Genomic DNA, 15,874 nt, shown 5'->3' with positions numbered 1-15,874 from the left:
CATTAGTGCTAATGGAAGGATGATACCTACACTAATAATTATCTTGCTACATCTAAAGTTTGAGAGTATGAAACCATAAGAACCCAGACCTATTTTTTCTCAAAAAATAAAATTATGTGCATTTTACCACAAACCAAGTGGACCACAGAATCTGTTCCTAACATTTTTCTGTTTCACTGATGTCAACATGGTTTCTCATGGGTTCATGTGATCATTCGGTCCTTGTCTGTTGTTGTTTTGCAGGATAGACTCTCACTAAAAGAGTTCTGTACGTTTTCCAGAACCTCAGAGGAGAAGTTCCAACAGAAGGGGACAATATCTAAAGTTTTAACATTGTTGTTTGGTCGTGATTTTTTTTATATGGATTTATTCCAACAATTGATGCATTGATCAGAGCTTGTGGCAGCTGAGACAAAAAGGAAATGTATTCAAATCAAAGTTGAAAGTCTCTGCAAGCTAATTTATAATAATTAAGGCAATACCATGCATTAATACAATATTTGATAGTTATAATCCAATTTGCTCCCAATCACTCTAGTAGTTGAAATAATTTTATCTTATCACTGGACTATAGAATTAAATTACGGTACAGCCCAGTGATAGTATAGAATTAAAATGAATTACATCACACATCTTTTGTGCTTTATTCCATGCTGAGTTTGCGATCGAGCAGCTGCAGGAAGGAACATTGCTTATGAAAGGATAAATAAGAAGAAATCTCCAGAACAGCAGACTCTGTTCTGGGGACCATCTGCCGTGACTGATTAGTGTTTGAAAGGAAGGAAGGAGACAGACCAACTGAAACAAGAACACTGGAACATTTGTTATAAGCTATTTCATGTAACAGTGGCAAACGCAAAATCATGGACAAAAAAAAAAAAAAGATAAAAAGCCCAGTGCATCCTAGAGACCTGAAGAGTCCAAATACTTAGCAGAGGCTAACTGAATACACCTTAAAGCCATGGTGGAGCTTCTCCATTCTAAGCTTTATTTCACTTCTTTTCCACACTTTGCAGAAACTTTTATCCAAACAAACTTTTAGGTTTCTAACAACTGTGGTGTTAAATGTTTTGCCCAGGAACACAATGGCTGCCAATCCTGGGTTTTAAAACTTTGGCTAATTATTTGGCAAGAGGCTTCTGTACAAATTGAGCTACAGCTTTCCTAATAGAACAACAGCCATTTGGAAGTCTTATAAACATGTAATTTTTCTTCTTTCTTAATCTGTTTTGTTTTGAATTTACAAAAAATGTGATTCTTTTAGCTAGTTCACCACATGATGCCCCTTAAGAATAAAATCCAGTTTCAAATAAGAAACCGAAAATCTAATATCTAAAAAAGATCTGTTGTTACTATAGAAATTTCCTTAAACCTTCACCTGGTTGATCTGTTGGACCCTGAATTGGTTCCTTTCCTGTTTGTTAACAGGTAAGATTGCTGGAAGGTCATGAAATTTGTTTCTCATGTTAATGAATAAAATGTGAAAGAATGATATATTGTTCTGCATAAACAGTGCATCACTCATAATCACGAATTATGATTATGATGCTGAATTATGTGCACCTCCTGCAGTAAGGTCTGATGAATTTAGATTTTAGTTAAAGTCTATAAGCTCACTGACACACTGTAAAAAAGCCTTTTGATGCTGTAGCTACAGATACAACAAAAAGGGTAATTAAACCTGTGTAACAACAGAAAAATGTGATTAGAAGGTATTTCCACTCCAAGTTCCACTCCAATCATTGACGTATTGTAAAAGAATTCCCAGTGATCTTTTAATTATGAATATGACATTTTAGGGCAAATAAAAAAAAATCTGTGTCGTTTTCTAGAACATAGTTTCTGCAAAGCAGCAGGAGTTCATCAGAAATTCACCTCTGAGTTGTGGGCGGGATTGTTGGTAAGCCTGTGTTGATTTCCCATCATCTTATGTTTACATGCTCTCCCACTAGCTTACAGCCCCTCAGAATCCCAACAAAACATTAGCAGTGCAACAAAAGTGGTGAGCAATATTGGAGCTATCCAGCTGTACAGTATTGAGCCAGAAAAGGAAAAGCACGGACGTACATGGATCTGTGTCTGCAAGTAGATGCATCGGAATGGAATAAAGAAATACTCAGAAATGCTGTTTTAGACTTAATTATCTTTTTATATGTCCTACATTATTAAAAAGGATTCGGTGGCCCTGAAGTTCAAATCACATCAACAAATCATTCGACGTAAAAACTTTTTAACGATGACAATGACAATTAAAAAAGCAGGATAAATATACAAAAGAAAGGGCCTTACATTCTAGAAAAAAAAACAAAAAACTAAATTCCAGTAGCAAACAAAAAATGTTTCGGAAAACAAAAACGAAACGCAAAGAGAAACTGGAAAAGGTAGATGGGACATGGCTGATTGGATGATGACGCTTGTCCATCATTTTAACATGTTTGTGTTGCTTTTTTAATTGTCACTGTGATTTTTGCTAAGCTACAGGAACGTGCTAAAAACACGTTTTATTTTAGTGGAGTGGGTCTTTAAAAATAAAAAAGGTCTTTATTGTCATTATAACACATTACATGTAACATTTTGGGTGTCAAATGGTAAGTAGTCATTCATACAAATTTAAACTGATAAAATAAAGAGCTAAACTAAACTAAGGCTGAAGTTAACAGGCACTTGCTCCAAAGACCTTCAGATCATATTTGAATGCACTTTCACTGAAGGTCTGAACAGAATGATAATTTGGCAGGAATAAGGCTTTAACCGCCTTCTTTCAAACTCACCTAATTCCTCAAACACATTTGAGTTTTGTTCTCATTTAGAGGAAGAGGTCTTCCTTGGTTCCTGCCCATGCATAAATAAGATTTGAAACCAGAAACGTGACAAAATATTGGACAAAACACTTGTCTGCTGTTCTTTGTGGACACATCTTTATGTGCGACCAAGCATTGAAGGCAAGGTCTTTAATGTGCAGCTGATGGCAGAAAACTAAAGCGCTGCCTGTCAAAGAAAACCTTTCATCCAGCAGAAATAACATGTTCTTACTAACATGAGGGCTTTTCTATTGGCTTGTGAAATTGAAAAAGAGAAAAAGGGAGAGAGTGAAGCAGGCAAAGGAAAGAGAGGAGGAGAGATGAGAAGCGCTGCTGCAGAACACACCTCATCTCCTCTTTAGCTGGAGGGATAGAAGGAGAAAGAGAGAGTCAGTCTGTGCCAAATTTCTCCTCTGCTTCAGAGACAGAGAGCCAGGGAAGTCATATTTCAGGAATCTTAGCAGATAAACAAATGAGAGACTGAGAGGAAGAAGAGAGAAAGAAGCACCCAGGCATGTGAAGAATCTGCAGACAAACAAATGAAACAAATGGAGAAAGAGGAAACGACAGGGAAACGCATCAGATGTAATTGATGCGTCTGCTGCGGTAAGATAACAGAAATCTTTTTGGAAGAAATTCCTGAGCCAGCGGAGCATTGCAGCACTGGCAGAAGCTTGCAGTTTTCCTGCAGCTTTGGATGCATGCAGTCACTTTAAGGTGATGGTAGCAGGTGTGCGCGTTTAAAATGGAGAGCTGGGATTTTGAGGGGTGGTGAAGTCTGTTGCAGAAAAAATAAATGCCTGTCTCAGAATGTGTCTGTGTGCAGATTCAGCTGCAGAGCAATGCGTCTCCCAATTTTTTTTTTTTCTTATATCTGCATGCTGCACCTTTATCTCTGTCATCCCATCTGTCCAAATCCTCTCTGCTCCTGTTCTGTCTTGTTGCACAGACTCTGCTTCACGGTAGATTCACTCAAACTGTGTGCAAAGGAAGAGTTCATGTGTGTCTATTGTTTCTGAATATATTCCTCCACTCATCTTCACTGCATCTCACTCTTTTCCCAGTTGAAAATCAAAATATTAAAAAGATGAAAATCCATTTTCCTTTTTCTAAAAATTCAAAAAATCAGTCCAGTTACATTCAAATTATATTCAGTCCAGTTTCTTTGTCATTTTCTGACATTTATTTAGTAAATATCTGTTTAATTGAATGTAAGACCGCAGCATTTGCACCCTCAAAGTAAATCTACAGTTGTGTGATAAAAAGTGCAGTACAAAAGGGATTGTATGTGTGCAAAAAAAAAAAACATACAAAATTCTCCTTTATTAACAGGATTTCTGCTCTTCAGAGCAGCTGCACTTCAAAAGTTTATTTCAAAGAGGGTTTGCTGCACATCCACGAAGGCTCTAAAGTTCTGAAGGGCTAAAAAAGACCAGAAGAAACATTTTAGGAAACCAAACAAACTTTAACATTGAAATAAGAAAAAAGATCCAGTGAGAACATGATCCGCATGAAGAACCACTTTCTGGAAAATTCGCTTATATCTTTATTTGCTCATTAAAATAATATAATCAAAAAATGAACAGAACATTAGGGTTTTATAATATATTAGAATAACCATATATGTTTTTACTTATTTCTTATTTACAGAATTCACATTGTAAAATGTTAACTGGAAATAGTATTTAGGAGAAAATTCTAAGCAGCTTTTTTACTTTTTGTGGGGATGGATGTTTTAAAGGAAATCACAAAATTAGGATTTTTAAGTGAAAACCATCTATGTAGAAGTGATCAAAGACATCCGAGTTAAGTGAGTTCCATTTTGACCACCAGTATCAAGAAAAGTCAGGGTTGACGATATCAACATTTCACGTTTCCATCCTTTTCTTACTCATGAAATGTCAAAGCGTCTGCGTTAGAAGCTTTCCTATTTACAAGAGTTGAGGACAGGATCCTGTTGACTCTGCTCAAGGACAGGTCCAGGCAACTTGAATATAAATGAATGTGACCAGCTGTGAGAGCAGGACCTTCACAGGTGGACTCTACCTCCCTGCTACGGTGAAGACATAAATATGAAAAAGCAGTGGGTCTGTTCGTTGTCATCATTGACCTGTGGTCAGAGACTTAAAGGTCAAATGAGAGAATTAGTAATCAACTCTAAGAAAGATTCTGGTTCAGTTAAAGTTTTAAAGAAATGATTTTGTCTTGCAGCTCTAACAGTGAACAGCTAGAAAAATCCTTTTTGTGCTTTTTATATGTAGTATTAAAGAAGATTGAGTTTCAGTGTAACCCAGACAATCCGACACTTCACATTTAACAGTTTCCCGCATTTTTCAATCAGATATTTGCAAAATCTTCTGCAGAGAAGTTTCAGTTCATCGGGTTTCCTCTCAGAGTCCGGTCAAACTAGAGATCTGCCGATCCACGTGTGTTTTGCATCATCTTAGATCACAAAATAGCGCCTGTCGTCTCTTTTTCTTGTGCAGAAGGTTTTTTGATTAATGGACAGCTCCAAAAATTATCATATCTCCCCCTCCGTGCTTTCAAAGTTGAGCATAAACTAGAGCACCTATGATGAAATGGTCATACTTTCTTATTTAAAATTATAATCTTTGTAACTTCTTTCAGGAAGAGAATCTCAAGCTTTTTTCCCCCACAATCTTTAAGGACTTCACAGGGACCGTGCTAACCGAGGCCTGTAGATACTGAGATGAGCTTGTACTTATATCAGTTCATATCTGGCGGTATACTATCTGACCTTGAGGTAAATCTGCTTGGACATCCTCTCGTGGGAGCATTTCCAGCCGTCTGTCTTGAATCACTGTGAGTAGTTGCTTTCACTGCGGAATAATGGACTGCATGTTGTTTGGAAATTACCCCCTCAGGATTGATGCTCGGCAACATTACCTCTGTAGGACCATTGCTAGTGATTGCAGCGTGTCAACACACACACCTGATGCTCCATCTGCTACAACCTTCACAGAAATGGTCACAGATGCTGATGATCACCTGATCAACAGTGTTTTCTTTTTACTGCCTGCTGCTTATTCTTTTCATTTTGACAGTGTGTGCTTAGGCTGCAGCAGCCATCAGCTTTTAAAGAATTTTCATTCTAAAACGATCCATATCTCATGTCTAGGCCTCAGTTTGATGCCATAGTCAAGGACCTGGAAATTAAATCATAAACTATAACTGTTTTTAACATTTTAAGGTTTTTAAACTTGTAAAACATGTGAGTAACATTTTTTCCCATGGAAAAGAGATTAATGGATCCCAATGGGGCTTCCCTGGTTAAATAATGGTTAAAAAAAAATCAATACATTGATTTTAACATTTTCTTGTTGTTTTTTTTTTTAACCATGGTTGGACTTACTTAATTTTAAAATCCAGAATTAGATTTTTTTTTAAACTTATTTTCAGGTTTTGACTTAACTTTAGGGGAAAACTTTAAAACTGAACATATTATCAAAATAATAAAAAAAGGTCACAATCTGGCATCTGGAGCTTCGAAATATTTGACTGAAACGAACAAGAAGTTTAGATGTCTCTTATCTAGTTGTTGCTCCAGAAAACTGAACCACAAGGTAGTTTGATGGATGAATCAATGGAAGAATGAATGCGTTAATGGAAAATGCTGAAATGTGTTTACGCGACATGTTGTCGGAAAGATATTTTAGACAATTCAGTCCCCTTGGGTTTGACACAGTATAATAAAAAATATAATGTAAACATTCATTTTCTGCATGTGTTCTCTCAGTCTGCTGCAGCCAGAGACTGGAGTTTTTTTTATTTAACCTTTGTAATATTTTACACACATAGAGTACTTCTTGTCCTGCTTGCTGAACTTGAGTCATATTTCCTTTCATTGCTCCTCTTTTCATTTTCCCTCCACTGCAAAAACCGAATCTTAAAAAGGTAAAAAGACCCGTGCTTCAAGAAAAATTGTCTTATTTTCTGTCTTGCAGGAAAAATAATCCCATCAAGAATGTATTTCAATAGCAAAATAACACTTTGAAAAAACATGGCTTAGTGATAGATCTTTTTTTTAGAATAAGAATTTTTGGAAAGATAATTTTGTTTACCCCCTTGGCAGATTTTTATTTATTTATTTTTCTGGTTATTTAGAGAAAATCTGCCAATGAGGTAAGAATTTTAACTTCTTTCTAAGAGGCCTGTTTTTGCCAGATACAATTAGGAGTGAAACTACATTCACACTGCCCTTGAGAGTGACCATTCAAGCAGCCACTTTCAATTCAAAGTCCATGGAAACGCACGTAAATGTGCATTTCTGGCTTCCATGTTCAGAACTCTCACGTTAACGTGTAGCTATGCAAGTTTGTAGGGCTGTTTTCGTTGAACGTTGTTGAACGTGCGCTAAAAGGTCCAGCTGGAACTTTGATCAATCAGGGTCTTGGATTTGGTATTGACTGTTGTCCCTTTTAATTCAAACAAGTACCAATCGTTTGGAAATTAATCATTAGGGAGAAATTAATATCGAAATATTTGCAGTTTGTGCCTGGTCAGATTTTATACGACACTAACCCTGTGTTAACCCTGTGTGAATTACCGCCCTTAAACCCCCATATAGTGCACTATATAGTGTTTTAGTAGTTAGGGATTAGGGTGCGAATTTGGACACAGCCCAATAAGTCTTTCGTGTATTGGAATAGAGCTGTGAAAAAAAAAGCCTGAAGCGAGATTCACCAGATTTGCAGCACTTTGATCTTTCGCATCAAGCTTCTTCCAACTGTAGGTGGTGGGCATGTGCTGGTAAACAGTAGAAAAAGAAGAAAAAGAAGAAGAAGAAGAAGAAGAAGAAGAAGCCCCTTACGACGGGAGATTGAGAGAAGCACCCAGGAGCAGAGAGGAGAAGGCTGCAGAAGGTTCAGGGGATCAGGATCTTTAATACTCAAAAACTAAACAAAACTACAAACCAAAATCCACTGCTGTAGGCAGGCAAACTCAAAACACTAGAAACAGGTGATAAACACGAACCGGGGGGGACAGCATGATAAACTCATGGAGCAGCCCAGGAGGAAGGGAAAGACAGGACTTAAATACATACAGACAAACGAGACACAGGTGGAAACACTCAGGACAGATGGGGACCAAAGCTAAACTCGACACAACAACAAAACAGGAAACCTTACAAAATAAAACAGGAACTGAACTCAAAACCTGACAGAAATAAAAGAGAACAAGAACACAAAAGTAAAGAAACTAAAACCGTGACCCCCCCCCCTGAACACCACGGGCTAAATAGCTGTAACAAGAGTGCACAGTCTTGAACATGTGTCAAATGCCTGCAGCTTAAGAATGAGTCCTAAATAAGCTCTTCTTGGTTAAAAATTTGTTTAATTAAAGCCTGAATTATTTTTACAAGATCATTTTGTTGCACAGCAACAATCTGGAACACCTGGAAAATTGCACTACTTGCATAAAGGCCATAGATATTCATACAGGGAGGATGGATGGAATAAATAAATAGACATCTTTATTTCAGCTTTCACGCTGCAGCAATAGACCGGTAGAAGAAGTCCAATGAGCTGATGAAAAATAAAAAAACAGACTGTTTTAGATTATTTTGGAGTTGTATCTTTTAGAAAATAAATAAGCAGAACATGAAGTTCTTCACAAACACTACAAGGACAAACTGACTATAAAATGCAATTTTAGTAAATGTCTTTTCTCTCCCAAAGCAGCAACCTAATTGCAACTCTATGACATTGATTGAAGCACTGCTTCATTTTTTCCTTTTGTTTTTGCATTAATTGTCCAGGAACATCCAGGATCCTGCTGAGCTTTTGTTCTGTCACTTCAGAGTTTTTTTTTCTATAAACCTTAGCCAGAACGGTCTGTAAAAATGAATAATTGCTTGTAGGAGCAAATGTATTCTAAATTTATCCAAATCTGAAAGAAGATGGAGTGTTTCAAACACAGCCAGAGAGTCCTACTGATGCTTTTCTTTTTATGAATAGTCAACAACGTACATGCACACACATCTGCAGACGGGACTGTTTTCCTAAAACAGCCAGGAAAAAAAGCTCTGAACATTTGGGAGCTAAAGATAAAAGTGAAGGACGTCAGCATCAAATGATGAAGACATGGCTGAGCAGGCTGCATGTGAGAGGATTAGGGAGACGAGATGAAAGTAAACTGGATAAAAGAGGAAAATGAAAAATCCCACAAGGTGGAAATTGGTCCTGTGTTTTCACAATTAGGAATCTGATTGAAATCCAACCCTCACTGCAGAACCTCGCCTTTTGGGTGATTAAATTACATCCCATTCAAATGTATCTCAGTAAGGAGGCTATACATTACTTATATTAGGAATTAATTTTAATATAACACCTACATGTCTGTTACCAGGTTGAAGATTTGAGATGAAAAGGTGGTGGGAGGTTTGTTTGTGTGACAACAATGCTGTACAGGTTTTTAAGCATTTACAGTTAGGTGTCTAAGTATCTATTTTACTTTTTTTCGACAGTTTTATTCAGTTAAAGTTTAAACCTAAAGAAGATGTGCCGTTATTTTTTACCTTTCCTTGTACATTTCTGATGAATATGAGCTTCTCTGTTAACAATTAGTCGACATTTCTTTGAGGATCTGAGGAGATTCATGATCTTTTGTACAGATTGTTGCAGATTAAAGTTGCTGCCTCTTCCGTTTGTGGATGTAGTTTGAAGCAATGTGAACTTAAAAATTAAAGCCAATATTTCAAGCTTTTCACTAAATACCAGAAAGTCATTAAATAAATATTATCCATGCACTTAATCATCTAGACAGTGTTAGAGACTTTGTCCGAAGCTGCATGGGTAATGACTTTGTTTGGGCCTTTTGACCATACAGACGTCCAGATAGCAACAGTTAAAAAACAAACTGATGTTTTTTCCCAGGTCATGGCAGTAAACTGCCTCTTTTTTCGTTTTTTGAACTCCTATTCTTTTTAAATGAAAATGAAAGGCAGAAAACACTTATGAGGACAACACATGAATCTGTGGAATACTTTGATTGCTGCCAGAAATCATGATCTGTTAGTGTGATAGCTTTGTAATATGAACACTGAGCAGTCCTGGAATTGAACTACTGCCAGTGTAACTCTGCCATGTGTTTTGCATTGTGCCAGCAGCAGATATCCACACTGATGTCCCCATTAAAGCCTTAAATAGTAAAGACTAGTAGCACAAAAGATCCTCAGGGCCCCATTTAAATGTTACATAATGAATAGACTTTGTGGGAGGCTGTTCTCTAACCTTGCAATGTGAAGCAGGATTTCAGCCCCCTTGCATTCTTGGAGGATGATTTCTTGGGCAAGACACTGAACCCCACCTTGCCTCTGGTGGTAGGCAGGCGCCTGTGTTTGGCAGCGGAGCCGCCATCAGTGTGTGAATGTGTGAGTGAATGTGTGTGTGACTGGGTGAATGGGTCTGTGACTGTAAAGCGCTTTGTCCTTGTAGGAAGAAAGGCGCTATACAAGTATACGCCATTTACCATTTATTTTTATACCACATAAGATTATCTAGGCCTTCATTCCTGTTTTCTCCTATCAGGTGGTCTTGAGTCATGCCCATTCTTCTGTCTGAACTGAATAATACACCGGAAAGATTGACCTTCTCAAAACAAGTTAAAAAAAATGTAGATTATAACACATTTTCACCTTGTTATAAGTTTTTTTTTTCAAATTCTACCAGTGGAACTAGCATAATTTGTTTTTGAAAGTTTTTTCAAATAAGTTTCGATGTCCTACCTTTTTAAGACAAAATTAAATCTTGAAATTAGCAATAAGCACGGGCCCGGATTTAGCCAGCTCCACTGTGGGCTGCATGGTGTGGGTGTGTGTGTGTGTGTGGGTGGGTGGGGGGTGGCAAGTCTGAGTGGGCTACGAATTTGGGGTGTCATATCACTCCAAAGCCCTAAAATGCTCAGGAGGCCATCAAATCACTTCATCTGTCCATACATCTATCTTCTCATAGATGTATGCCTTTTACATGCACAGAGCTCTTCTACTGACACCATCCTCTTCATTGCTTGTGACAAGCACTTCTTCTTGTTTGTGTGTGTGTGTCTGTGCGTGCGTGTGTGTTTTTCTTTCTTTAGGTGGATTTTTGCTGGCCATCACGGGCAGTCACTGCATATAAAGGGACCCCCCCACCCATGCCTATATCAGGCCTAAGCACTCATATTTAGGCATACTGCTGTGGTAATTGGAAATATTAAGTCTTAAAATAGGCATGTGTTGCTCAAAAAAGAAATTTTGTATCCTTTAACGTATGTTTATTTTTACACTTTATCCCCCAAATTATACTCTTTTAATCCAACTGTTCTTATTTCTAAACTGCAAAGTAATACTAGTATTTTTCATTTTAACGTACATTTCTCTTATTTCTGATATGTAAATGTTTTGAGTTAAATAAAACTTTCTAGTTTTCCTGAATCAAGCAAACACCATTCACCTTTACAAATTAAACCTCTGCTTAGAAATATGTTAAGTAAAGAAAAATGTGTTTTGTTAGATATATTACCTAATATAAAAGGTTTTCAAGATCATATTACTCAAGATATTCAAAATGAATTGATTCAAGTCATTACATTTCACTGAAAAGTTACTAGTAGTTTTAAATCAAGAGGAACAACATACTTAAACCAAAACAATACTTGGTGAGATTTTGTGTTTCTGAAGTGTATTTTTCCAAACTAATCTTACTCATTTTTATGCTTTTTCAAATCTTTCACTTTTGCTTGTTGTCGAGCATCTCTGCTTTTATGAGTCTGCACTCCTGTGACCTTTTGTTAATAAATAAATAAACTCAAATATCTTAGCAGCTGATGTGTAAACATGAATGTATATTTACTTCCAAAAGGGTGTATTTATCAGGTAACCAGCAAGTTTCTCTTTTCTTTTTCTTTCTTCTGTTTTTTGACAACAGTGAACAACAACATCTAAAGTTGTCCTTCACCTGTGGCCAGGATGTGAGACGGATGTGAACCAAAAGGCCATCATCCAGCATCACCTCCCGGCATGCTGTGACAAGAAAACTCGCTCAATCAAAGAATACACTTGTTGTAAAGGAGGTTTTTTGAATGTCAAAGCACACATTTTTTTTTGTTTCTGTCAGAACTCAGTGCGCCCTCAAGATGTTGTACTATGAGTGAGGACAGTGAACCCCCTGTTGCTGCTGTACAGTTACAGTCTGCTCACACATCCCCGTTCCACATGATTCATCTCGCAGCTCAATAACAAACTCCTTCACACTTTGTCTGAGTCAGCTCCAACAACCTGCTGGGATTATGAGGCCGGCTTTAGTACTTCTACAGTCGCAGTGTCTCTTGTGTGTGTTCAGCAGTGTGTGTGTGCCTGGTGTCGTGGGCTCGCTTCCTCCCGCAATGCCATGGCACGTCTACTGCCCCGCCAGGTGTGTGTGTCAGATCAAGCCATGGTTCTCCTCTGATTCGGTCTATCACGAAGCTCCAACTGTGGACTGCAATGACCTTCTGTTGACGAAGCTCCCCGTGCCCTTACCCCCAAACACACACACCCTCCGCCTGCAGAGTAATCTGCTGTCGGTTCTGGACACTGCAGCACTGAGTGGACTCTCAAACCTGACTGACCTGGACCTTTCCCAGAACCGCTTCAGTCATGTGAGGATGCTGACTCAGAGTTCTCCCCTGCCTTCTCTGCTGTCTCTGCACCTGGAAGAAAACCACCTGAGTCACCTTCACAATGCTTCCTTCTCATCTCTGCCAGTTTTGCAAGAGCTCTTTCTCAGCCACAATAATCTACGTTCAATAGCACCAGGAGCCTTCTTTGGTCTGGACTACCTCCTACGTCTTCATATCAACAACAACAGACTCACCACGGTTGACCCTCATTGGTTCAGAGCTTTGCCTCGCTTGGAGGTTCTTATGCTTGGTGGAAATCCAGTGGATGCCCTGCCTGAGAAAGGCTTTGTAGCCCTGAAATCCCTCCGGAGTCTTGTCCTTGGTGGTATGGGTCTGAGAGGCGTGGCTGAAAAAGCTTTGGAAGGCCTTGAAAGCTTAGAAAGCCTTTCCTTCTATGACAACCTTCTGAATAAAGTCCCAACTCAAGCCCTAAGGAGAGTGCTTGGACTGAAGTTTCTTGATCTAAACAAGAACCACATCAGAGTTATCCAGACAGGAGACTTCCGAGGTATGGCCCACCTGAAGGAGCTCGGTCTGAACAACATGGAGGAGCTGGTTTCCATTGAGAAAGCTGCCCTGGACGACCTTCCAGAGCTCACCAAGCTTGAGATAACCAACAACCCACGTCTTTCCTACATCCACCCTCAGGCTTTTGTCCAGCTGAGCCGGCTGGAGAGCCTGATGCTCAACTCGAATTCTCTGAGCGCCCTCCACCACCACATCATGCTCTCCCTGCCTAGTCTTCAGGAGGTCAGCCTACACTCAAACCCTCTGCGGTGTGACTGCCTGTTTCACTGGGTCACCAAGGACACCCGCCATGCTCATACAGAGAGGAAGAAAGACACACAAACAACTCGTGCGGTGCGTTTCATCCAGCCTCAAGCAACGTTATGTGCCGAACCTCCAGAACTGAGAGCGCGCAGAGTGAGGGAAGTGTCCTCAGGAGAGATGTCTGCCTCCTGCCTTCCCACAATTCCTGCCAGCTCCCTTCCGTCCTATGTGGGGGTTCAGGAAGGGGACAAACTGCTGTTGCACTGTCGAGCTCTTGCAGATCCACAGCCGGAACTGTACTGGGTGACCCCTTCAGGTCTAAGACTGGCAGCATCAACAAAAAATGACTCAAAAAGCTCAACAATTACTGGTCCCTGCAGAAATCAAACGACGTTAGAACAGTCAGATTCATCCAACAAAAGTGTCCTGCAGCTGCAATCTCAGGATCCCACTCCATGCCAACACCTCAAACACTACAAGCTTCTGCCTGAAGGGACTCTGGAGATCAGAAAGATCACTTTCAGTGAGGCAGGATTGTACACCTGTGTGGCTGAAAATGCACTTGGAGCTGATACACGCAGCGTTACTGTGGGGGTGCACAGCAGAAGGAAAAATAGAAAGAAGGGGGCGGCAAATAAAAAGGGCACATTTCAAGCAATCAGAGCAGATGCCAAACTGGAGTTAAGAGAGGTTGGAGAACATTATGCTATCTTGTCCTGGCAGAGCAGACACAATCTTCCCTCAACTCGCCTTTCCTGGCAGGTCATTTTCCCCAACTCTCACATGCCAACCTACACCACACGCATCCTTGCTGGCACACATAGGTTCAACCTGACTCATCTGCAAGACGGGACATTTTATAAAGTGTGTCTTCATTTAGGGATCGGTGACAGCGTCAGACATACCAGCGTTCTTCTAAAGGAAAGCCGGAGGCCTCGGTGCGTCTCATTCAGGACAAATGATGTCCCAGAGATTCAGGCTGGCCTGCAGCTCGACCCGCAGCTGACCTCGACAGCCGTCACGCTCCTGCTCCTCGCTCTTATACTGCTGGTGGCAGGACAGGGCTGGGACAGTGAGCCTGGAGACGCCCTGAAGAAGTCCCACCACGCCGTCCATCAAGCAACTGAGGCTTCCAAGACTGTGGTTGTCAATCAAAAGATGCAAAAAGATCCCAAACAGCCAAATCAGAGTGAGAAATGTCAACTGCATCAAATCTGCTAAGATCATCGTGTACATATCAGTGAAGGCCAGATGCACTGACATCACACACTTTAACTTTGCTACTCACAGCAAGAAGACTGTACTCTACTCAGAGACTATGTTGCAGAGACAGATTTGTATTTATTTTCTATACAGTATAAAGTATATATTGACATTGTTTGTGTGTTGTATAGAATGCCTATTCACTAACCAGGGAACAAAAACTGGACAATCACTCTCCTGCTGCACAGTGAATATGCATGGGAGAGACAGCCGAGCCTGAGCTGCCAAGGACCACTGAACTGAAACTAAGTAGAGCTTGATGCAATCCAGGAACAGACATTTACAGAGGAGAGAGCAGCTGAGACCTCCAGAGAATTGTCCTGTTTACCGTCCACATGTTTCCACAGACTGAAGCCTGCTTTAACCACGCTGATGAAAATCTGCCTTATGACTGATGTGGAATGAAACTCCTGTTCGTTTGGACGATGTGCGTTAAAGTAATTGATGTAAGAACTTCTCTGCTTTGCTCTCACTACAATGCAGTGCTCACATATGAGGTATACTCAGCCAGATTCCCAACGTAACATCCCATACTTTGTTTTGAAATAAAAGTGATTTCAAAATGACTCATCTTTCTTATTGATATAAATTTAAGCTTTAGTTTTTGTTCAGCATGTATGTTAGTGCCAAACATTTTAGTTTTTATTCATTAATAGCATAATCATGTCCAATGGTAGCTAAAGGAAATCTGCTGATGTGAGACACAGTGGCTCCTGCTGGATGACCCATGGAACTAAGCAGGAGCTTCATGTGAACTGAAGGAGGATGAGGAGTTCACAGACATTCACTGTACATGCAGATTCATTCTCAACATCCCAATGCAGTGATTCCTGACACATGTGTTTTTGGAAAAATGACTTCAGATGATCAGACTTTAAACCTTTAAACCAGTTATTCAATATAAAACAGAAACATATTCAATATGATTATTTGTAGTTTAACCAATGAGCTTCAAAAATCTCTATAAATGTCTCAAAAAGTGTATTGTTAAAGCCAGAAAAACAATTAAATGCACAAAAAAGCTAGTACTGTTAAATGTATTATATTAAATATGTAACTAATACTATACTAAATATTTTTACATTTTGTTTTTTTTATCGTAACATAACAAAATCAGAAAATTTGTATGTGTTGGACACTGTTGTACTAATAGTTTTTATGTACCGGTATTTCTTATGTTTGTGTGTTTTCACTAGGCGCTTAAAGACTCCCATAAATGACTCGCACTTTCACAAATCTCCAGATTTATGGCTTAAAAATACAGAAAAATATGTATGTAAAAAAAAAAAAAAAGGCCTGTACAAGAAAAATGTAGTGAATAAAATTGTTACATTTTTTTTCCCCCAATAATGGCAAACATTATTGAAATGTGAGTCCAC

The 15,874-nt window shown here is 39.2% G+C and overlaps 1 protein-coding gene across 1 annotated transcript; it reads left to right on the top strand.

Moving 5' to 3' along the window:
* Positions 1 to 3,112: 3,112 nt before the first annotated feature.
* lrrn2 (leucine rich repeat neuronal 2) lies at positions 3,113 to 15,061 on the top strand. Its single transcript, XM_011475513.3, has 2 exons — positions 3,113 to 3,407; positions 11,729 to 15,061. Exon 2 carries the CDS (start codon positions 12,090 to 12,092, stop codon positions 14,451 to 14,453), a length of 2,364 nt encoding a protein of 787 aa, XP_011473815.1. The 5' UTR covers positions 3,113 to 3,407; positions 11,729 to 12,089; the 3' UTR covers positions 14,454 to 15,061.
* The last annotated feature ends 813 nt before the right edge of the window (positions 15,062 to 15,874 follow it).

This window comes from Oryzias latipes, chromosome 5, assembly GCF_053564925.1.
Source record: "Oryzias latipes strain Hd-rR chromosome 5, Olatipes_Hd-rR_3.1".
NCBI classification, from domain to species: domain Eukaryota; kingdom Metazoa; phylum Chordata; class Actinopteri; order Beloniformes; family Adrianichthyidae; genus Oryzias; species Oryzias latipes.
This window is presented reverse-complemented; position numbering and strand designations above follow the sequence as displayed.

Bases quoted from the DNA above. Each gene is read 5' to 3' on its own strand.
- lrrn2 (XM_011475513.3), top strand. From the start codon at position 12,090: ATGAGGCCGGCTTTAGTACTTCTACAGTCGCAGTGTCTCTTGTGTGTG.